Here is a 25,541-nt window from a genome sequence, read left to right as displayed (position 1 = left end):
AATAATTATATAAATAACCAGATATAACTTTCAGAAGATTCATTTGCACTCTCACCGCGTTAGACAAAAGGGAGATAATCTGAAGTATATCTAGACAGAAGCAGATTTATTTCAGCCTAAGATTTAAATAAAGATTCAGTGGCAAGAAAGTGAAACCAGTCATTAGTTTGATTCCAACTTCTGCAATTAAAATTACAAACATTCTTTCAGATGAGACTTTTATACAGAACAATTCTGTAAAAAGGTGCCTTAGACACGTAACAGAGGTATGGTAGGCTTCTGAAACTATATCTTTTTATGATATAGTTTAAATTTGATAGCCAACAACATTTAGGTTAATAATTATATAAATAACCAGATATAACTTTCAGAAGATTCATTTGCACTCTCACCGCGTTAGACAAAAGGGAGATAATCTGAAGTATATCTAGACAGAAGCAGATTTATTTCAGCCTAAGATTTAAATAAAGATTCAGTGGCAAGAAAGTGAAACCAGTCATTAGTTTGATTCCAACTTCTGCAATTAAAATTACAAACATTCTTTCAGATGAGACTTTTATACAGAACAATTCTGTAAAAAGGTGCCTTAGACACGTAACAGAGGTATGGTAGGCTTCTGAAACTGAAGCGCTTCCTGTTTCATGCACAAAAAACGATGGTGGGGTAGCATGTATGGGTAACTGGTTAAAATGTTGTAATGTCTCTAGGTTCAGGGCATTTTCTATTCTTATTTTCAATTTGTTTAAGTAACTTGTAAGTTAATGCACAAGTAAAGTTATTTTACTTAACATAACAAGCTGTTTGTAAAACATGTGGTTAGAGAACACCAATTGTTTTCCCATAGACTTCCATTATAACATTATGGCGTGTACAGCCTTCCATTAATCGAAACATGTATATCCAATGACATTTTTTTCAAGAACTATCTTAGTTCAATCAAAATATCGGACAAAAAACATATGAATAGTGATACTTTAAGTAATTTTCGTGTGAATGAGGTGACCCCCTGTTTACATCGTTGTCATGGTGGGAGAAATTTATTTGATAAAACTTTTTTTCAATACACATAAAACGTAGCAAATTTTGTTAAAATGTATGATGTAATACTGTAAAAATATTCCATTTTGAAAAAAAATAATCACTTCTTGGGTTTGTTTACATGACTGACCAATCAGAACGCACAGACGCTACCTTATTCTCAGGTATAAACACCTCATTCCCAGGAAGTTCCCTGTACTTTTTTGAATTGGTGGTCTCTGACCACGTGTACTACCATTATGGCCTGTCCCATTTCAGCCTTGAAATCACTATGACGTACCTCAGTGATCTTTGACTTAATGATCCCTAACATTGAAGGAGTCTTCTACTGCAATAATCTTAATATAAAGTTTGTGGAGTGTAGGCAAAGCCTTCTTTACTTACGGAGCGTTTTAGTCTTGAGGTCACTGTCATCTTGACCTTCTGACCCTACAAACAATAGCGGTCAGTTATTAACCATTGTCAGTCATCCTACAAAGTTTGATGACTTAATTAATAACTGAGCAGAAACCGTTTTAAGTCTCTAGGTCACTGTGTCCTTAACCTTTCATCTACTGTCCCCTAAAAACAATACCGTCATCTACTGACCACAGGTAATCATTCAACCAATTGTGGCCTATACAAAAGAAATGCAACTATTTTTTGCAATTCTCTGGAAAAAGCTGTTGGTCATTTATAAGGGGTCTCATTTTCCTGTATCTTTGTTGTTTTCTGTATAATCTGCAACACTCAGAGTTTGTGAATTTAACATCTGCACCTTGGCAACATGCAAATCACACTGGCCATAGCTTTATCAGATCAAGTGGTTCCAACGTTGTTTGAATGGTGAATTTTACGCCGATCAGATGGAGAAATATGGCCGATACTACAAATTTCCGGTATTGTAAGTATGATTTGAAGGAATTTCTACCCATTAAATAACGAATCAAATGAAAACGATGGGTGCACCTGGAGCGCAAATGTGTCTATGTTTTAGCACATGTGTCCATTTAGCTGAGATTTGTGCCGCTTATTCAAACACTTCTGTACAGTCCGGCGGGGGAAGGAGATTTTTGACAGTTTTTGACAATATCATCTCAAATATAGTGTTTAGCGGCAGCAAGTAACTGTTTAAACACTTTTTATGTAAAGGGTTACCTCTTAAAACAAAGCGTGTGTATTTTCATAGAATTATTCAGAGTTGTTTCTGAAAAATCGGCCGAAAACCTGATGCAACGCCGTTTCGAGTGGGTCGCTATGCAACGCAATCAAGTGGATACCGTTCTGTGTCTTACTTGCGAAGTATTATCCGTCTTAAAAACAGTCATTAAAGGCTAAAAATGAATAAATTTAGAGAGTTTTATATCATTATAATGATCCCGCCTTTCTAATATATTGTACTTTTACATTTTTATGCTCGCTTAACATTTAACATATTTTTGCGGACACTGTCAAAAAACATCTACACAAAAACATAAAGCAAGGATGAACATCGAACAAGATCATTTAGTAAATAATAGTTACAGTTTGTAAAAACAAGAACCAGTTCAAGGATATCTATCTCATCCACGAATGGTACTGAACAGCATGCCAAAAGCGGGTTGACTCTTTAAATCAGTATAGTAACAGTTGGTTACTTTTTAGTCCCTTAAAACCAATACAATGCGATTTCATTACTGATTTGCTGTGCATTTAAGCCGTTCATACAAAATAAATAAAGTTTAGTCCATGATAAAAGTATTGATCAGTTGTTTGTACACATTTTCATTCATATTCCTGGTGTAGCCTTCATTTATTTTCAGAGAGATAAATCACAGAGAACGTTAAAATTGGCCAGGGAAAAAGACAAAATTTTATTTGTCCTCCATAAAACAGAAACGACGTAATAAACCTCTATGGTCGCCTTTCAAAAATGAAAATACAAATGAAATACAGACACCAGTGAAAGAAAATAAACGGACTAGCAATAATACTAAGAGAGACGTGTCACAGTTATACTATTTAACTGTCTGTAAATAAAGTTTGCCAAGGGGTACTTATTCGATTTGATAAGAGTTAGAAATATTGTAAAATAATGTATCTTTTGCTTCAGAAAGTTGTCTCAGGACAGCCTTGTCGCTTGCAATGTCTATATCTAAAAAATCTGTCTCTTCCTTTGTTAATTCTTCAAACATTTCATCAGATAAAACTCTTTCTTCTAATTCCTTATTGTGAACAGGGTTTTTTTTCTTGATATTTTGGTGCTTGAAGTTGGAATTAGCAGAATTTTCGGGGGGTTTTTGTGTGTGTTTTTTATTCACTTTGAGCACATAGAGAAAACGCTTTTAATCGTGTGCTTGGTGACACGTCTCTCTTAGAATTGCTGGTCCGTTTTTTTTTTATTGGTGTCTGTATTTCATTTGTATTTTCATTTTTGAACGGCGACCATAGAGTTTTATTACGTCGTTTCTGTTTTATGGAGGACAAAAAGAAAATCTTGTCTTTTCCCTGACCAATTTTAACGGTCTCTGTGATTTATCTCTCTGAAAATAAATGAACGTTTCACCAGGAATATGAATGAAAATATATACAAACAACTGATCAATACTTTTATCATGGACCAAATTTTATTTATTTTGTATGAACAGCTTAAATGCATAACAGTAATGAAATCGCAATGTATTGGTTTTAAAGGACTAAAATTTACCAACTGTAACTATACTGATTTTAAAGAGTCAATCCGCCTTTAGTATGCTGTTCAGTACCATTCGCGGAGGAGATAAATATCAGTGAAATGGTTCTTGTTTTAACGAACTAATACTATTATTTACTTTATGATATTGTTCGGTGTTCATCCTTGCTTTATGTTTTTTGTGTTGATGTTTCTTGACAATGTCCACAAAAATATGTTAAATGTTAAGCGAGCATAAAAATGTAAAAGTACAATGTATTAGAAATGGCGGGATCATTATAATGATATAAAACTCTCTAAATTTATTCATTGTTAGGCCTTAATGACTGTTTTTAAGACGGATAAGACTTCGCAAGTAAGACACAGAACGGTATCCACTTGATTGCGTTGCATAGCGACCCACTCGAAACGGCGTTGCATTAGGTTTTCGGCCGATTTTTCAGAAACAACTCTGAATAAATCTACGAAAATACACACGCTTTGTTTTAAGATGTAGCCCTTTACATAAAAAGTGTTTTAACAGTTACTTGTTCCCGATAAACACAACATTTGAGGCGATATTGTCAAAAACTGTAAAAAATCTCCTTCCCCCGCCGGACTGTACAGAAGTGTTTGAATAAACGGCACAAATCTCAGCTAAATGGACACATGTGCTAAAACATAGACACATTTGCGCTCCAGGTGCACCCATCGTTTTCATTTGATCCGTTATTTAACGGGTAGAAATTCCTTTAAATCATACTTATGATACCGGAAATTTGTAGTATCGGCCATATTTCTCCACCTGATTGGCGTAAAATTCACCGTTCAAACAACGTTGGAACCACTTGATCTGATAAAGCTATGGCCAGTGTGCAAATCCAAATCTGTAATGACAAGCAAAAAACTACAATTTTTGTTGTAGCAACAAAGTTATGCTGCATTAATACAACAATGCTTACAGTACATGAAACAATCGAAACTATTGGCAAAACATACAAACAAAACAACAACAAGTATTTGGCTTCATGTTTAATTGTAATGGCAGTATTACGGAATTTCAAGCAATATAAACAAAAAGGTAAGGTTAGTGCTTGACCAGGTGTAACTTAAATGTTTCATGAAGAAACAGGATCAACATGAATTTTGAGACAATGATATTATACATGAGGATTTTTTTTCAAACTAGCCATGTTCAACTTTAATAACATAAATATTTACAATAACACAATTATGAACAAAATATAATAATTTATAACATGATTAATCTTCTGCATATTATAACATAACAACAATTAAACTATTAAGTCCAGTATCACTTCAAAAACAATAAATGAGCCAACAATTAAACAAAACCAAAAACACTGACTGAATAAATGAGCCAACAATTGAACAAAACCAAAAAAACGGACTGAATAAATGATAAACAAATTTACTATACCAGGGTGATGCATAAATAATGAATACAGATTAACACTACGACAAGAGGTTATGACCGAGACAACTAACTGAATAACAAAATAAAACAGAGTTGAGTAGTAGTTTGCTTAAGGTTATGAACCAATAATAACAATGGACATGTTCAGTTTCTTACTGTATTCTTCATATGCTATTTTCAACAGCTTCTGATTTTACAGATACAAAGTTGGGTACTAGTAGTAGTTAATTAAAGGTAGTGGACTCATACTGGCAATAGGAAAATCCAGTCATATTCTCCAAATTCTATTCTCGACAGTCTCAGAAAATAGATAACAATTTCTGCTGAAAATGGCAAACTAGCCAACAAGAATACAAAATCACACAGAAATTGCTTATTGTCATTACAGATCCATTACCATAAAACATTAACTGCATGGCTCACAGCGAAGACTGGCCATGTCCAACTGTGTTGATTCTTGAAATAGACATTATTGTCATTATTACTACTAAAAAGCTTGACAGAAAATGGTTGACTTGAAAGTAAGTTTCATGAAAAACTACACAGTTGGGTTTTTTTTTCCTAATTGCAAATTTTTTACCACTCTTTGGCTTAATTCCTCTACCCCAAGCATATACAGCAAACACTTCTAATTTCACTTATTAGTCCGCTACTGTTTGCAAACCAATTTCATCAAACTACAGGTTTACACCTCATCTGTCTGTCAGTCTGTTAGAATGCCCCATTTTCACCTGGTCCACAACTCTACCATCTATCAAGGGATTTTGATCTTACATGGCACATGTGTTCATACATAGACTATGTGTTACGTACATACCCACGGCCACTTGCTTAAAGGTCCAAGCCATACTCAAAAATTCAAAGATGGTCTAAACTTTCACTTTTTTATCCATGGATTGATATTGTTATAACTAGGACTGGGACGATTACTCGGTTAATCGGATTCGATTCGATTACTATGTGAAACCGGTTTCAATTTTGCAAAATCGGTAATCGCTCTCAAACAATAAACATCACGAGTCATTCTTTATCTTTATACATTTCTTTAACCAGCACATAGATCCACAGTATATTTCCGCAAAAACACATCAACTGAACATAATCAGTAGTCTGAGATTTGCATGTTGTGATATATTTGAAATAAAATACACCAAAATATGACTTATTAATTGTCACACTGCTTGCAAACGATCAAGTTGGTAAGTTCCTAATGAAGTCAGCTACTGGAAGTACCTTAATAAGGTCGTCAGGAAAAAAACAGCATTTTTAATATGGCGGCCGATTAACCGGTTCGATTCGATTTCAAACAAATGATTAACCGGTTTCAAAATTTTGAAATCGTCCCAGCCCTAGTTATAACTTGGCAAAATCATTCACCAGAACATGATATGTGTCACATGTAAAACCTATGCCCCTTTCTCAAGTCAAGGTCAAACTTAAGAGATCAAAGATGACTTCTTTAACAAATTCTAACATTTTTTATTAAACATTTAAAACAAGGCTATATACCTAAGGAGACTTACAAAATGTTTTATTTTATAAATGAAATTACTTCCCTTTAAATTTAGTGGTTTTAAGAGAAAATTTTTTCTTTTAACATCACCCATGAGTGGTAACTGTGACACAAGCTAACAAACAAACAAACAAACAAACAAAAAACATACCAAAAATTGCTAAGTCAAAAAAGGAGCATAACTTTGCAAAAAAGAAAAGTAGAATTATGGAACATGTGCAGAAAATGCCAAATCATCATAGTGAACCATCGTGTGAAATTTCAGACTGTTCCCATTGGCAGTTACCGAGACACCAACTGACATACAAAAATTTCAAGTTGAAACCGGGGCATTGCAAATCAGACCATCACAAGAACAAGACTAGTGTGTGAAATTTCAATCCACTTCCAATGTAGGTTACTGAGAAACAAGTTTACATACGAAAGCTTAACCAAATCAGGACACCAATGTAGACAAACAGATGAGATCATTAGCTCTACATATTCTTTAAATAGTCAAGATAAAAATACAATTCTTAATTATTCTATAATTTAAGTATTCACATATCAAAACTGAATAATAATCAAATGTGCTGTTAACAGCAAATAAATCATGTGATCTTGTTGAACAATGTTCTTAACCCTTAGCTTGCTAAATTTCCTAAATGGACTGGTCCATCATTAAATTTGGGCAATACCATTTTATTATTTGAAGGGGTGTTCACTGAAAATTTACTGACTGAATAGCGAACAGTGCAGACCATGATCAGACTGCACAGATGTGCAGGCTGATCTTGGTCTGCACTGGTCGCAAAGGCTGAAATATTCGCCACCAGCAGGCTAAAGGTTAAGAATAAGTGCAACTGTCTTTTTTTTAAGTGTTGTAAAAACCAATATAACTATGAGCAGTGAATCTCCCCCAACAAATCAATCATAATTACAGGTAAGACTGTTTGTACATAGAAAATACACATTAAGGTCAAATTTCTGTAATTTCAGGGTTGTGAACATATTTTACATAAAATATACACATTTAGATACAAATTATTCCTGGAGTGACTTATATGCAGTATGGAATCTTTCTAAATTTTGTTCAGGCTATACATTGTGTTTCTATAAAAACACATCCTTTCACAGATTATATTCGTTTTCAGATGGATAAAGGTCATCTTGTGGGTATGGTTCTTTTAGATCTACAAAAGGTGTTTGATACCATCAACCACTCAATTCTTTTAATGAAACTAAGAGCATTGGGTCTCACAGAGTCCTCTATCAGATGGTTTTCTTCGTATTTGTCTGATAGACACCAATTGGTTGAAATATCATGTACTTTGTCTTCTTCTGCCAATATAACATGTGGTGTGCCCCAGGGATCTATATTAGGTCCTCTGCTTTTTCTTATTTATGTGAATGACATGTCAGCTGTTGTAAAAAACAAGCTGCTTCTCTATGCTGATGACTCAGCAATTCTTGTGTCTGCCAAAAACAAGTGTGATATTGAAAATCTCTTAAGTCAGGATCTGAATATTGTCAGTCAATGGCTTGTATATAATAAACTATCTCTTCACCTTGGTAAGACTTTGGGTCAGTGCAAAGGTTAAAAAAACATGGTAATCTTGATATAAATTGCAATGGTCAAACTATTGAATCTAAATCTTCAGTTAAATATCTTGGTGCAACCATTGATCAAAGTTTGTCATTTGAGTCAATGGCTAGGTCTATTATTAAGAAATCCAATGCTCGGTTAAAATTCCTCTACCGTAAAAGTTAATTCCTCACTTTGCACACAAAAAAGCTCTTAGTTACATCACTTGTACAATGTCATTTCGACTATGCCTCGTCTACTTGGTTTAATAGTTTAACACAGGAATTAAAACACAAGTTACAGGTCACACAAAATAAACTTATACGTTTTGTGTTGAATTTAAATCCCATGTCACACATTAGAATTAAGCATTTTTCACGTCTTAACTGGTTTCCAGTTTCAAGTAGAGTTAATCAAATAACTCTGTCATGTTTATAAAATAAATTCTAATTTTGCTCCTTCATATTTAAGTGAACACTTTACCCCTATCAATACTGTTCATGATTATCCCACAAGGTTCAGAGCAAAGGCAAATGCCTCCTTTGATGGTACAGGTTTTTCAATGTCAGATAGTAAGAGATATGCTCTCCCAGTGGTCAAAGGTTTTGGGAAAAAAACATTTGCTTATAATGGTTGTTGTTTATAATGGAACAGTCTGCCACAAAATGTTAGGGATGCCACAACCATGTATTCATTTAAACGTAAGGTTAAGGAACATTTTTTAAGCTTAATATGACTTTTAGTTAGATTGCATTATAGATAGATTTTTGCATTGTGTTTTTTTACTAGTCAATAATTTTTTATACTAGTCAATCATTTTTAAGCAAAGGATTTTTATACAAACTTATCTTCGGGCATTTGCTGTGTTTATTTTTTTTACTGTGATAAATTATTCTTCCTATGTCATACAATACTATATCTTAAGGACCACAATGGAAATAAGAGTTTATTTTAACTCTTTTTTGTGTGATCCTTAACATATAATGTTGATTGACATGGCTATATTAATTCATACATAATTGTTTATTGTTTGATTGTATGTTTTAATTATAAGTCGCCATGTAAATTGTACATTTTATGTTGAAATAAATCTATCTATCTATCTTCTAGAACTTACAATGAAATGAATCACATCACTTCTAACTTACAATTACTAAACAATTGAAAGTACAGGTAGTTGTCTCAATTGCAAAATCTTAAATATGTCCCATGTGGATAAATGCATATTTTTACATGCAAAATTTTACCAGTGCATCATTTTACTTGAAATCAAATAGAACATACAGATCCATTCCCCTCCCTTCCATAATCCCCCTCAAACTATTTTATCTTTAAAACTTTTTGTGGTAAAGAGTTTAAATACTCACAGATTTTTAGTAAAACTAGATGCCCATGGGCAACATGTCAAGCCCACCAGCTGTCAAAAGGACTGGGAGTTGCATGCGACACTCTATCTTATTGAGGCAAACATTTATGCAAAATAAAAAAAAATGCTTTATGCATGGCAAAGTTACAGCCCTGAACATTTACGCCAAAGAAAAACAGATTGCTCCATACTTATCAAAGTTATGGCCTGGACAAACTCTAAAATGACATTTGACCCCTAACTGTGACCTTGACCTTTATGATAGGAATCAGGGGTTTGCCCATGACACTCCGTCTCATTGAGTTAAACATTCATGTCAAATATAAACAGGATTCCTCAATGCATGTAAAAGTTATGGACCAGACAAGATCTGACATGACATTTGACCTCCAACTGTGACCTTGACCTCTGAGATAGGACCCTGGGAATTGTGCATGACACTCCATCTCACTGAGGTTAACATTCATGCCAAATATAAACAAGATTGCTCCATGCATGTCAAAGTTATGGTCTGGGCAAACAAATCCGGATGGACAGACGCATACACCGAACAGTCATTTGGAACACTGTGTCTTCGCTTCTGCAAGTGGGCTTGACAAAAAATAGCCAGTAACTAAATATGTATATAGCTAAAGCTGCTTTTGGTATTATTATGATTTTTATTATTCAAAAGTATCGCTGTTCACTAAAAACTTTGTTCACCTGGCTCACAAGCAAACCAGTAATTATAATGTCAATTTTCATTTTCTTTTGTTATGTGAATTAATGAAAAATGATGCATTTTTGTCACTCTCTGTTAATGTGATAAAATACTGAACAATTTAACCCCGTCTGTAAATTAATGGCTTTAACACAAGCTACAAGCATCAATCAATATGTTCATGATTCCTCTGCCCTCTAACGTAAGACATGAACGCAGCTAAAAACAAGAAAGTTATTCCGCCTAGTGTCAACGTCGACGTCACATTGAAGAACTGACGATACATGAATCGCATATACCAAACAATGCCAAGTAGAAGGCCGAATAAGGGAAACATAAAGACGCCAATATCTAATCCCTCGTCATCACCATGGTTACCAGCATGCTGTTCCGCAGGTGGTTGCGTTACTAAACAGTGAAGGACACTATTATCACCGATATTGTAGCTCTGTAATGTTGAAGAGTCATTGCGTAAGTCTTGTCCATTAAAAATAAAACGCACTAACTTTGATTGGGATAGTTCCATCGAAAAATGTCTCCTGAAAAAATAAAACATAAATTAAATGACTCTTGTTCGGTAAAGAAAACTTTGATGTCCTAAAAATTCCACAAAATAAATTAAAAATACTCGTTAAACAACCTTTTGTTTGGCAAAATTGCTATTCTATGAATGCACATGTATAAGGAATTTCAATTAAATCCAATATGAACAAGAGCTTTTGGAAGAACACAACTATTTTAAAAGAGCATCATCAGCGGGTGCCAATGTTTGTCTGCAAGTGCTTGACTGAAGGCAAAATTCAAGAAGAGAGTTAAAAATTTAGTTCAAGAAGATACAATGAAACTCAGAAGCAAGCTATATAACTTAAAGTGACACTATTACAATATCTGACCAAAGTGACCTTAAACTTCAGGGTACCCAACCCTTAACTTGCATGCTGTCTGCCACTTACTACCACTAATCTTTATGTGAGGTTTTATCATTATCCTGCAGTAGTTAGAAAACAAGAGGGCCATGATGGCCCTATATCGCTCACCTGTTATCATTGCACTTGAGGACAAGAAGGTCCTCAGAAGAAATATCTAAGTCGAAAGGACAGGAACAAAAAAGGGAAGAAATTTAACCAAAACGAAAAAAAAATTCTTACAAGGTATAGATATGTCAAAATACACCTAAAAATTGGAGGTACCATCCATGTTGTACCACAGAAAAGTGGTCTCGGTTTTTCCCTACGGCCAATAATAAAAAAGTTACTAAAAATAAGCTATTTATATTAACGTAAAAAGGGAAGTAACTAAAAAAAATATATATTGTAAGTGAACAAAAGAAGGATCTGCCAAATAAATCTGTTGACATAAATGAAATTCATTAGTTATGGAGATATACCCATTTTAATTTGAAATAAAGGGAGGTAATTTGACATATAATCAGTTCATAGTTATCTACCCTGATTGTCTCAGTCCAACTAATAACAATAATGAAATTTCAAATAAGTCCTATAAGTACTTACTGATATAAATCCATTTTGATTACAATCAGGGGAGGTAATCAGATATAAAATAACTCTGGAACCTATATTTGGATCTGATTGTCATGGAATCCAAGATTTATTGTTGTTGAAGATATTTTGGAAGTTTGTATCAAATTAAAACCATAAATGAAGTCTCTATATGGCTGCAAAAGCCAAAATAGCCAATTTTGGACCTTTAAGGGGCCATAACTCTGGAACCCATGACGGAATCTCGCCAGTTCAATAAAGGAAGCAAGATCTTGTGGTGATACAAGTTGTGTGCAAGTTTGGTTAAAATCAAATCATAAATGAAGCTGCTATTGTGCAGACAAGGTCAAAATAGTTAATTTTGGCCCTTTCAGGGGCCAAACTCTGGAACCCATTATGGGATCTGGCCGGTTCAAAAAAGGAAACGAGATCTTATGGTGACACAAGTTTCGTGCAAGTTTGATTAAATTCAAATCATAAATGAAGCTGCTATTGTGCAGACAAGGTCAAAATAGCTAATTCTGGCCGTATCAGGGGCCATAACTCTGGAACTCATTATGGAATCTTGCCAGGTCAAGAAAGGAACCAAGATCTTATACAATGGTGATACAAGTTGTGTGCAAGTTTGGTTAAAATCAAATCATAAATGAAGTTGCTATAGTGCAGACAAGGTCAAAATAGCTAATTCTGGCCGTATTAGGGGCCATAACTCTGGAACCCATAATGGAATCTGGCCAGTTCAAAAAAGGAACCAAGATCTTATACAATGGTGATACAAGTTGTGTGCAAGTTTGGTTAAAATCAAATCATAAATAAAGCTGCTATTGTGCAGACAAGGTCAAAATAGCTAATTTTGGCCCTTTCAGGGGCCATAACTCTGGAACCCATAACAGGATCTGGCCAGTTCAAGAAAGGAACTGAGATCTTATGGTGATACAAGTTGTGTGCAAGTTTGGTTAAAATAAAATCATAAATGAAACCACTATCACGCAGACAAGAAATTGTTGACAGACGGACGCATGCACAGACGACGGACAAAGGGTGATCACAAAAGCTCACCTTGTCACTATGTGACAGGTGAGCTAAAAAACAATGAAACTGAGAAGTTGACCAAACAACTTTAACCATTACAATAGATCGAAAGCCAGTGACCTTGACCTTTGGGGTAAATGACTCTTTACCAGAGGATGTCTGACCCTTAGGAAGACCAATCCATCTGTGAGGTTTGGTGATCGCAGGGGCAGTAACAAAGAAGTTATTATAGTGAAACTGAGAAGACTGCCATACAACATTAACCTGGAAACAAGAGGGCCATGATGGCCCTATATTGCTTGGTGGTCACCAGAGTTGATCTGGTCTACTGACCTAGTTTTTGTCCCCACATGACCCAGTTTCAAACTTTACCTAGAGATCATATAGACAAACATTCTGACTAAGTTTAATAAAGATAGGGACACAACTGCAGCCTCTAGGGTGTTAACAAGTTTTTCCTTTGATTTGAATGGATGACCTAGTTTTTGACCCCTATATGACCCAGATTCATTCTTAATCTAAAGGTCATCAAGACAAACATTCTGACCACTTCTCAGGAGTTTCAAATTTTTCAAGTTTCAAGTGTTCACAAGCTTTCACTTTGATTTGACTGGGTGACCTAGTTTTTGATCCCACATGACCCAGTTTCGAACTTGACCTATAGATCATCAAGACAAACATTCTGACTACTGTAAACCTAGAAATGTTCGCGGATACTATGTTTCGCGTTTTTCAAAACATGGACATTTTCGCAGATACAAATATTCGCGGAACCATATCCATCGCGAATCCTGCGAAAATGAAGTCGCAAGTGAACATATTTAGTATACTAGGGTAAGAGTCACGGCATAGTTGCATTGATAGTATTCTCGAAAACGTTCAGTTATTGTACCCTTTAATTATAAATGTACCCCAATCATTTTCATCCATATCAACGGTTATTATTATACCAGATTTATATAACGCCCTTTTCATGATAAACATGTTCAAAGGCGCTTTACAAATAGGAAACGTAGCCGCACAGGGCGCGAAAATCATCCTCTATTAGTACAGACACAGAGCAATCTGACCAGAGGTACAGCGTGAGATAAAGCCCCCAGAACAGATAGAGAGAAATCCTTTTTAGATACGGACTTTTTCACAAACCCGATTATTGACAGTCAGTAAATTGCTGTTATTACACTGTCATTTGTTTGCCATTTAAAGGCTATAAAGCAGTATCATTTGTTAGGCGATTAAACCACACTTAGCAGAAATAGACACAATATTTTACTTACAAATAATATATCGCATTGGCTGCTGACTACAAATTACATGTATATGTCGTTCGATAGATGCATATTGTTTCTGTTTTATCCCCTGTTTGCCTGACGGATCAATATTGAAAAGGCTGTTACATCATACAGAAATAACTTGTCAATAAATTGAGTTAATGTGGACTTGTGCACTCATTTTATACAGTTATGGTACTGGAATTTGAGTCATTAATATCCAGGTATGTTTAAGTACAGAACAATTTTATGTCGATCTATTTAAGCTGAAGCTAGAATCTTTCGCGTTTTTGCTAGATCAGAGTTTTTCACGGCTATTTAATTTCACGGAAACATACTATCTGCGAAAGGCGCTAATTTAAAAAGCACGAAAACATTTCTAGGTTTACAGTAATTCTCATGAGTTTCAAACATAAATTGTGGTCTCTAGAGTGTTAACAAGATTTTCATGTGAACTGGCCTAGTGACCTAGTTTTTGACCCCACATGGCCCAGTTTCAAACTTGACCTAGAGATCATCAAAACTAACATTCAGACCAAGTTTCATAAATATTGGGTCACAACTATGGCCTCTAGAGTGTTGACAAGGCAAATGTTGATGGACGATGCACATCGCATGACACACGCCGACAGATGCCGCACAATGACCTGTCACAATAGCTCACCTTGAGCACTTTGTGCTCTGGTGAGCTAAAAATGGTGACAACAATGCTGATGCCAGGGCGATTACAATAGCCTTTCTTGTTTTTCAAAAAACACAAGCTTAAAATTGTTCTGTCATGGACATACTATTCAAAGAACTGCCAGAGAGATTCTGTATTCCTTCAAAATTTGACAAGAGCTGTTTGAAGCAATTTTAACATCAGCCTTGTGTCAGCCTTAAATCAATGAACAAGAAAATACATTACTTGTACTGGTCAGCTGAATAATCAACTAAGAAATTTAGATTCCTAATACTACTATAAACCTACCTTCTGAAGTTGCCAATAGTTTCTGTTGCAAGAGCAGTCACCAATCTCTGGGTATCATTAAGGAATTTTATCCTCACTCTTATTTCGCCAGGTTCCAACCCGGGATCCTGCAAACCACTTCCTGTTTCAGACTGGGAACCAGATTGTTCAGCAGAATCCCTGTTAATGCTGGTATCTGCGGGTTCACTATTAACACTGACAGAATCATTACTAGGGCTGTTGTTTGAGAGTAAGGGTTCAGATAAAAGATCAGAAGCAAGTTTGGACAAAGATTTTGGCTTTACGTCACTGGAAGGTTTACTTTCACTGTTTGTTCTATCACTTTCAGGACATTTCTCTTCAGACTGATTCAACGACTGATTGTCACAAGGCACTTTCCCTGGTGTCTGGCTAGAAAAGAAATTAATTCTTCTTTCTCTAAGTTCTGTATTTGAAACAGGACAAATTTCAGGCTCAAATTCCGCGCTGACAGCTTCATTAGAGGCATCAGTTTCTTGTTCAATGTTATCAACAGTATCTAAATCAGTGTTATCTGTTTCATTATTTGTCTGTTTAGAATCTTTCTGTACTTCTCCTGTTTCTGTGATATACGTTCCCAAATCTGAGACACTTCCAGAAGCAACCGGTTCTGATTTTTCCCTTGTATTCTCCTTTTCAACTTCTGTCCTACCAGCAGTATCCTTACTGGAGTCAACTACAGTCTCACTTGTAGATTGAGTTGCCTCCCCTTGATCTGCATTTTCAGCATTGTCTCCACTTGAATTGTTTACAGATTCTACATTTTCAGTGTTGGAATTTGTATTGCTATTTTCAGTTTGCACTTCTCTGCGTCGAGTCAGCTGCACAATAATCACACTAATAAATGGTATCTCTCTTATTCCTGAAACACAAAAAAGTACGAGAACGCTGTAATATTTGTCTACAGTGCAACTGCAAAGTTAGCCACATTTCATCTTACAGAATATTGCATCATTGACTTTTTTTTACGTAGCCTATTGTTAAGAATGCCTAGAAATGTACAAACTATCAAAATTGATGTTGCAATTTATTTGATCTAGTCATTCTGTAGTAAGTTGAAATTACTGTTAAATACTACTGTTAAATATTCATTCAAAAAAGAAATTAGATGTAAATCGGAAGACAGTAATACCAGTCCTCCCACTTACTTTCACTCTTAGGTCACATATTACTTGTTGACAATCCAAGCTTATTAATAAGCTTAGATAATGTGGCAGTTGACCTCAATACAATAGACACTGTTTATTTTCCAGTACAGGTAACTAATAATTACTTTGCAATATAGCCCCAACATAATTTTGTGACGAATTATCTTTGAACGCCCCTGGACTTATTGGACTCAACTGCCACATTATCAAAGTTTATTAGTACATAAACTGTCAACCTTTCATATTATCTCCATAATTAAGGAATCAAAAAAGGAAAAGTTATACCTAGAGGATTAACTTTACCAGTAGAAGGTGGGCAACAAAAGAGCCACGATGGCCCTGTATCACTCACCAGTGTTCCATAGCTCAAATACATAATTATGAAAAGAAACAGTTCTGCCAAATTTCTTTGAAAACTGGTCTGCAGACCTGGAGCGGAAGATTTTCAAATTTTTCATACAACCGTTTAAGGAGGACTAGACCTGTACCCGGCATTCATTTTTTTGTGTCCAATTAATATCAAACAATTTTAGTAGAAGTGACCCAAGAAACATTTCAGTGGTTTATCAGAAGATGGCGTTTAAAGATTTTTTTTGTGACAAATCAAAATAATATCTAAACACTTTTGATAGATTGTCACCTTGAAAGGAAATACCGGTAGTTTTTTGAGATTTTTTATTTTTAACTCTGTCGACTTTTGACTAATCTCAATAATTTTAATAAGCTTGGTAAAGGGTCTCCCACAGGGTTGGCTGGAATTTCCCTGGGGCAGGAAAATATATATGTGCTAAAAGACATCCTGGGAAAATATGAGTATTTCCTGCTTTAATGCCAACCCCGGTCACCCAACAAAAATGGATGGAAAGACCCAAATAAAAGGAGTTGGGAGAGTGGGCACAACTATGTCGGTTATACCAATATAAAAATGACATTTTATTCCCAAACAAGAGGGTCATGATGACCCTGGATCGCTCACCTGAGTAATATGAGCTACATGTTTCAAATGTGAAACTGATGATAAAATATTAAGAAAGTCAGTAGGTCACATTCATGGTCAATGAAATTCAGTTTTATGATTGGTGTGCAAAACAGTGTACATCATCAAAATTTCAAGGTTGTATCTTTAAAAACAAGAAAGTAAGTCAGTAGGTCAAGGTCACAGTCAAGTGACATCATATTACTTTGGGTCATCAGGTAATTATAATTAAACAGTCTTGGAAATAGGTTCAAGTGATTTTTTAGGTATTTTTCCTATATAACTCACATAAAAACTAAGTGACCCCAGGGCAGGGCCTCTTTTAACCCCAGGAGCATAATTTGAACACTTTTGGTAGAGGACTACTTGACAATGCATCATACCAAATATCAAAAGCCTAGGTCTTACAGTTTCAGACAAGAGGATTTTTCCTATATAAGTCTATATAAAACTTGGGACCCCCAGGGCAGGGCCTCTTTTCACCACAGGGGTACAATTTGAACAATTTTGGTTGAGGACCATAAGACAATGCTACAAACCAAATATCAAAGGTCTAAGTGTTGTGGTTTCAGACAAGAAGATTTTTAAACCTTTTTTCCTATATAAGTCTATGTAAAATTTGGGACCCCCGGGGTGGGGCCATATTTGACCCTAGGGGGATAATTTGAACAATCTTGGTAGAGGACCACTAGATGATGCTACATACCAAATATCAAAGCCCTAGGCGGTGTGGTTTTGTACAAGAAGATTTTCGAAGTTTTCCCTATATAAGTCTATATAAACTATGTGACCCCCGGGGCAGGGCCATATTTGACCCTAGGGGGATAATTTGAATAACTTTGGTAGAGGACCACTAGATGATGCTACACACCAGATATCAAAGCCCTAGGCCCTGTGATTTTGGACAAGAAGATTTTTAAAGTTTTTCCTTTCGGTTGCCATGGCAACCAGAGTTCTGCATGGAATTCAGTTCTTTGAACACATTTGAAAGGGGGCCACCCAAGGATCATTCCTGTGAAGTTTGGTGTAATTCTGGCAAGTGGTTATCAAGAAGAAGATTTTTTTAGAAAATGTTGACGGACACACGACACACGACGGACACTGAGCAGAGCAGTCACAAAAGCTCACCATGAGCCTTTGGCTCAGGTGAGCTAAAAACCCGAGTACAGATGTACTCACTCTAACAGCCTACTCCAAATAATTCTTAGCCTGAAATAAGTACTACAATGGATTTTCCAAGTGACATGTATTATTTGATAAATGTGTACATACCTGTAGACAGCCAGGCAACAAACAGTATACAAAGACCTAGAAGAACTGAAACACCAATGGTCACTTCATCTCCTATACCCTCAATCCATGGCATGTTGACTGTGTCACAATGAATCTAGTCTTTCGCCTGTAAGCAATCAAAAAGTGTAATTATTTCACAAATAAATGAACTTAATATGTTCACATAAATATACATGTAATATACAAAAGTTTCATACAGGATTCTCACTAGCAATTTTTAGTTGCAGTCCTGGGACTCCCAAAGCTGTAAAACTTGCAGTCCTAAGTAGACCGAGATAGACTAAAGTGTTTCGTTAAAACTTTGGCCTCTTTTGTACAGACATGTTAAGTGACATTTATTTTAGTAATCACAATACTTCACCTTAACAATGCTCTGGTGAGCTAAAAAGGTAAATACAGAATAGGTGAAATGCAATACTTTATTATTTATTAACAACATTGCATTAAAACATTTGTTTTTTTCTGGAATACAATAACGCACAGTGCATTTCATCTCATTTTTGCATGTCACTATCAATCTCAAGAGTCTGAGGATTCACTAGCATCATTTTTATTTCTCTTTACCCCTATACTCAACAATGTTTGCTGACCCAGCATTCATTGCAACAAAATTTGAAAATAATTGAAATTTTGCTGAGAAATAATCACGGTACGACCACATCAACAGCATCTTAAAATTACTCGAAGAACTACAATTAAGACTAATCATAACTTTTTCTTAAATATCCTTTAATTCTGCCATGTTATTAGTACGTGAGAAAACAATCAAAACTACTTGAAAACTTTATAAACTATCCATTTTCAATCAGCAGTTGTCACCTATGCAAACACCAAGACAACATGTAATTGCATAGGTAATACACATGCCGTCATGTCTCGTGGTGTAATGCAAATGGGCAACCCTGATTGGCTATATGCGGCTATTGATGACAAGCGAGTACTCCGCCCACTTATATAGCTCAAAGTCAAACCTTGTGTATTTGCAGGTGTTTGAAAACAACTAATTACGGAGTTAAAGTTTGCGTCCCACTGCAGAAACTTGCATCCAGGGACTCCCAAGCTTCATTAAACCGTGTATACCAGGACCAATAATGCGTACGGGGACGCCGAATTCGGTATCTTGGTAGATGGTCACACAAGGACCATTTGTGTGAAATCATTTTAAAATCAGGTCTGCAGTTTCATAATTTCAAGATTTCATATAGTGAAAAGTGACCACGCCCCAGGTGGCTATTTTTTATGAACTGGAACAGTTTGAACAATCATGGTAGTGGGTTACATAAGGACCATTTGTTTCAATCATTTCAAAATCAGACCAGTGGTTTAGGAGGATATGTCGTTAGAAGATCTGAACAATTTTGGAAGAAGGCCATCCAACGAACATCTGGGCCATGTTTCCTCAACTTCCACCATACCATTTCAGAGATGTTACTTAAAGAAGTTTGGACAGATGGACAGACGCCGTACAACGAGTTATCGCAATAGCTCACCCAGAATCTCTTTTGATAGTCATGTAAGTCTTATAAATTTGAATTCATCTCATATTTGCAAAAAAGCAGCATTTAAACATAAAATATGCAGCAATGTCAATTTCATCAGAATTTCCTCCACTATTTTGGTCTTTCAGGTGTTTGACGCTAGTGGAGATATTGCCCATAAGAAAAATAACTCAATATTTCCAAAGAAGTATAAAATAAACAGAATGGCAACTGGCTGTAATCTAGCGTGATCTCGTGTCAGAGCGTGAATCAGCGTTATCTTAGTAAAAACAAGCATCGGCGAGCATGGAGTTACAATTTGTACCTTTAAAACTACATTTAAAATACATGTTAGCTTCTAAAACAACTTAAGTTTAATGTGAAATAGTCTTAAGACACAAAGTACACGTTTCTTACCATCAAAAGAAGCGTGGTCATACGGTGATAATTATCATGGAGTAATCGTTTTTCACGCACATCAATAATCGCGCAGTGACTTGTTCCGGTATCCCATTTGTGTACGCATAAACGTATGACGTCATAAGAGGTGTTTCTGCAAAAGGTAAACACGGAAGCGCCGTCCCAAAAAAAAATGCGGAAAGTAAAGTCTTTTCCGATAGGTTATCATAAAATTTGCATGATTCTGTAGATTCACCTCTATTTTTACTAATTCCAAAACAGCTTCTCGGAATTCTGCCCAGAAAATAAAATATTGACCACGAAAATTTTTTACAGCTGTTTCTACTTGAGCCGACATCCAAGGATGCCCAGATCATGTGACTATTATTTGCATATTAATGAATGCTAACTATTGTACGGTGCCGATACGGAATGAGGCCCTTATATCACAGATAGCAAGTCAAATAATATTTATTTTACATATTGGGGCCAGTGCATGTTTGACAATTGCAGACACTGGACTCATTTAAAATATTGTTGTAATGTCGTCAGGCAGCGTGGAAAGGACATTTTTTACTGTCCATACCATGGGGTACATTGTACCACCATAGAGGAGTAGTTATGACATAAACAAAGACAAAACATGTAAATTCTGTTTCTTGTTTGAACGTTTATCTATCATTAATTTTGTTGACAGTTTGAATCTTAATTGTATGCATTTATATACTTAACTAATAAGATGACATTTCAACTAAAATTCGTAAGATTTATTTACTGCAAAATTTCGGCACATCTTTTGAAATTTCCGCGGGCATTGGACTGCATATTACACTTGCCATGCAGTGCACGAATTATGACGACGTAATTCTGACCTCCACCATATTGGATAGACAGCATTATGACAAGCTAGTGGGGGTTTCCCAGGATTTGTAAAGTATGTAAACATTGCTACGGACTGAAATATGATTGGCAAAGACAATTAAAATTTAGTATATTTCAGGCCACCTATTATTCATTAGAAAATCGATCGCAAATTGTTAGGTGCGCGAAAAACGATTACTCTAGGATAATGTACCGATGAATAATTGCTTTCGCATACAAAATGGTGCATGGAGAACGCGTTACTTCCGGTAAACGAGATCTCATTCAGTTGTCATGTTTTTATGGGCGAGATTTGCTCTATATGCCTTTCAAGTTGCCGATCTATTTATTTTTATAGCTCTTTGATATTTCCTAGGATCATGTCAAATTAGTTGGACTGTTTTACAAAGGAAGTGGCTATTCTTACGGTCCTGTAGGAATAGCCTCGCAGGCTACTCTTACGGCTCTCCCGTAAGAATAGTGAAAAGCCCAAATGTGTCTATTCCTATGGCTCTCCCGTACGAATTTTGAAAAGCCCGCAGATGGTTATTCCTATGGCAGTTTTGTGTTACACATCATACTGAATTCATTTGACTGATATACTTTCACCAAACTTCTTTACTTTTCCGGTAAGGAAATCCAGAGGACAAAAAAGGGAAGTGATTTCCCTTAGTATAACGCATTTTATTACATTTTATTCCTTCCATTTGTTACATAAACAAACAATTTTAATACATCGAATTTATCGTAAGCGTAAAATACTTATTTAACTGAAATTTGTCTTCTAAATAAATCGGAAAACGCTTTTGTTGGTTGTACAGATGTAGATGTAAATATATTACGTTATTAATACTGAAACACTAAAAAATATTGACCAAGTGTTTTCAACTAAACCAGTTAGAGAATTATTGATCTATGTTTCGTGTATATACATGCAAATTTTTCACAACAGTACAAATCTCTTACCACTCTAAACATGTTTATTGCCCTTTAATTTAGTTTTATACTTGACGTTTGTGAAACATCAGCTTGTAAAATCATACTGTAAATTATTTGCTGATGATGCCAAGCTCTACAAGGACTTACACAATCTCCAGGATTTTGAAACAATTCAAGAAGATCTTGATAAACTTTGTGAATGGACATCCAAATGGCTTATGTACTTCAATATAGATAAATGTAAGGTCATGCACATTGGGAAGGAAAACCCCTGTTTTGACTATGAAATGTCAGACAAGAATGGACATGTAAGAAATTTAACAGTTGTTGACAGTGAAAAGGATCTGGGAATTCATATAGAACATGATTTAAAGTTTAAAAAGCATATAACCCTAACAGTAAATCGTGCAAACAGACTTGTAGGTCTCATTAAACTTTCATTTTCTTATCTGAATAGAGAAACTCTATCAATTCTATACAAAACACCAAGATTTTACCTGAGTTGTACAATCTTTGTTATGAAGATAGGTTAAAAGAATTGAAATTGTCCACATTGCTGCGTAGAAGAAACCGCATGGACTTAATACAACTTTTTAAAATCATAGAAAATATTGATGACATTCCTATGGATGGTATGTTTGAATTTGCAGACAATCAAACCCGAGGTCATAATAAATAGTTGATAAAACCCAGATGTTTGAAAACGTTTCATCTTAGATCATTCTGTGTTTGTACAACTGATATGTGGAACAGTTTGCCTGACAATATTATCAGTGCTAATAATGTATTACAATTCAAGACACATTTGGATAGATATCATGGTGATACTAGATTTGATACCAGTAACATTTATTAATCAACCATCATTATGACTCTACTGTTAACAACCATTTTACACCGGAAGTGTACTAGTAATTTGGTAGAAAACTTTAATAGATGTAGAAGACGAGTTCCAGGACTCAAGAAGATTCTACAAGACCAATACAAGTTCCAATACAAGTTACGGTACCGTAATCCTAGCCTCCGGTTCTAGGATTACGGGAGTTCCGTATTCCTAGGCAACCCTATGAGAATAGGCTAGGATTACGGAAGTATTTAAGAGGCATCAAATTTATGTTAGGACATGCATAAATGACATTGTAAACTTACTCATTTCACTTAATTTCACTAAATATTTCGTGCTTCGGCCGTTTTGGGTTAGCATAATCTTAATGGCGGTGCGCGGAAATATTATAGAATTATCTATATTTCGTATATACCTGCATTTTTTTTTTCATCTAGTCAACACAAATGGTCTTTAATAACATACAATATGGCAAAGTATAGAATTTTTTTTTTAAATCTAACTTTGACACTCATATTTCTAATATATTTCCGCGAGCCACCATTAGGATTATACTAACCCAAAACGGAGGATATAAAACACAAAATAATAAGGCAGGCATGAAAAATTAAGTGAAATAAGTAAGTTTACAACATCATTTATGCATGTCCTAACATTTACGGTATGCCTCTTAAAATACTTCCATAATCCTAGCCTATCCTCATAGGGTTGTCTAGGAATACGAAACTTCCCTAATCCAGTTCCGTATTCCTAGAACTGGAGGCTAGGATTACGGTAACGTAATCGTAACCACTGCCTTGCATCAATTCAGACTGGACATTTTATTTGTAACACAATGACCAAATGTGATTACATAGGGTTTCAGAAATCCCATGTCCGGAGCCCGGGGGCTACTAGAAAATTCTGTCGGGCTACTAAATTTTTTCAGAGCGTGCCCGCCGGACTACCTTGAAACTCCGTATCGGTTAGCCCGGAAATCAATGATTTAGTATTCAAATATAATTTTGAAAGTTGTCTATAATCCTCTTGTTTATCAAGAGATACACGCCCGAGGCTTTAATTATCTTACCACCTACTGTCACAATCGGCAAACAATTAACCGTTTAATCGTACCCGCAGGCAAATGTTTACAAAAACATGTGCACGGGTGATTTTAGACTGATCTTATAACATCAAATACGCTGATCGGTATTGTTTAAAGCAATATGCAAACCAGTCTTAAAATTACGTCATTTTAGCGCCACCTGCCAGTGTACTTTCGGTTTCGCTGACCTCAATATTTATCGAGCGAACTGCACTACACTAACTGTTTATGCTTTTCAATTTATAAACTTGCCTAACATGCAAAAACATCGACCATGATTTAACAAAATATCAGAAAGTATACAGAATTTTGGACAAACATAATTTCGGATAAGTGAATATACAGTGCCAAGAAACTGAGAGACGTTATATACGCGGTTCTAGTCCGCTTATTAAACCAGACAGGTGTTTAGAATCAGACAGAATTATTATGTCAACTTTAAATAATTTTGAGATAAATCACAATTCATACAGCTCTAAAAAAATGCAAGTTTATGAAAATTGATTTGCATTCCTTTTACACTGCCATGTTGCAATAATTTAACTATCAGGAGTACTCCTTGTAATATTTCTCAGTTTAAATACATCTAGTTTTATCTTTTAAAATGATAAAAAAGAGTAATGATAATTGCTATTTAAGAGAACAAAATTTATAACAATGTGTGTATGGCTAAAATTATGAAATTTAATCATTCCATCCACTGTAGTACAGAAGCACATAGTAAATTAACCGAAATGACCATTGCCAAATAAACTTAAATGTTCCGGCTACCAGATTAAAATTTTGGTAGCCCAATGGGCTACCAATAAATTTGCAGATTTCTGAAACCCTGGATTACATGTCATTTCCGAAATCGGTTGAAAATATATCAGTTGAATGACTTTAGTACAATGTATTGTAATACAAAACTGCCGTAAGAGTAACCACCTGCGGGCCTTTCACTATTCTTACGGGAGAGCCGAATTGCCACTTCCTTTAACAATTTCCATTGTGCGGTATACTGCATAAAAGTTATCAGTGACAGTGAAGTAAAGTTCAAAAACAAAGTTCCTTTGTTAGTTTTACACCTATAATAGATCCAAAACTGTCATTTATTATCAAATAATAATCACCAAAAAACTGTCTAAAAGACAGACCAAAGCTCCAGGACCCGAACATAGAGCCCCACCCGTGTGCAAGTGGTGACGATAAACCAGAAGACACAAAATTGCAGTGACATTTATGTGTATACGGTATAATTAGTTGTAACAGGAATAAAATATACTTAAAGAAAACTTTAAAAATATGCTAAAATAACAATTATTTTTTACTTTTCCAATGGTGACGTTTCCTACGAAAACTCTCGAGTAATCCGAATCGTTATCGACGTTACAAAACGCTTTATCATTCTGTATCGAAAAGAGACCCTATCTGCGGATAGGGACTTTTCTATACAATACAATACAATACAATACAACAAATTTTATTTAAAGTCGGCAAGA

At 35.2% G+C, this 25,541-nt stretch overlaps 1 protein-coding gene across 1 annotated transcript; it reads right to left on the bottom strand.

Annotated features, from left to right (window-relative positions):
- Positions 1 to 4,681: 4,681 nt before the first annotated feature.
- LOC123561288 (transmembrane and ubiquitin-like domain-containing protein 1) lies at positions 4,682 to 25,460 on the bottom strand. The gene is made up of 4 exons (XM_045353543.2): positions 25,371 to 25,460; positions 18,435 to 18,561; positions 15,021 to 15,900; positions 4,682 to 10,787 (listed from the first exon to the last, which is right to left on the bottom strand). The coding sequence occupies exons 2-4, from the start codon at positions 18,526 to 18,528 to the stop codon at positions 10,415 to 10,417; spliced, it is 1,347 nt and encodes a 448-aa protein (XP_045209478.2). The 5' UTR covers positions 18,529 to 18,561; positions 25,371 to 25,460; the 3' UTR covers positions 4,682 to 10,414.
- Between the last annotated feature and the right edge of the window lie 81 nt (positions 25,461 to 25,541).

The sequence above is a fragment of the Mercenaria mercenaria genome, chromosome 10 (genome assembly GCF_021730395.1).
Source record: "Mercenaria mercenaria strain notata chromosome 10, MADL_Memer_1, whole genome shotgun sequence".
In the NCBI taxonomy this organism is placed as follows: domain Eukaryota; kingdom Metazoa; phylum Mollusca; class Bivalvia; order Venerida; family Veneridae; genus Mercenaria; species Mercenaria mercenaria.
Note: the sequence above shows the minus strand (reverse complement) of the source record. Positions and strands in the feature narration are given on the sequence as shown.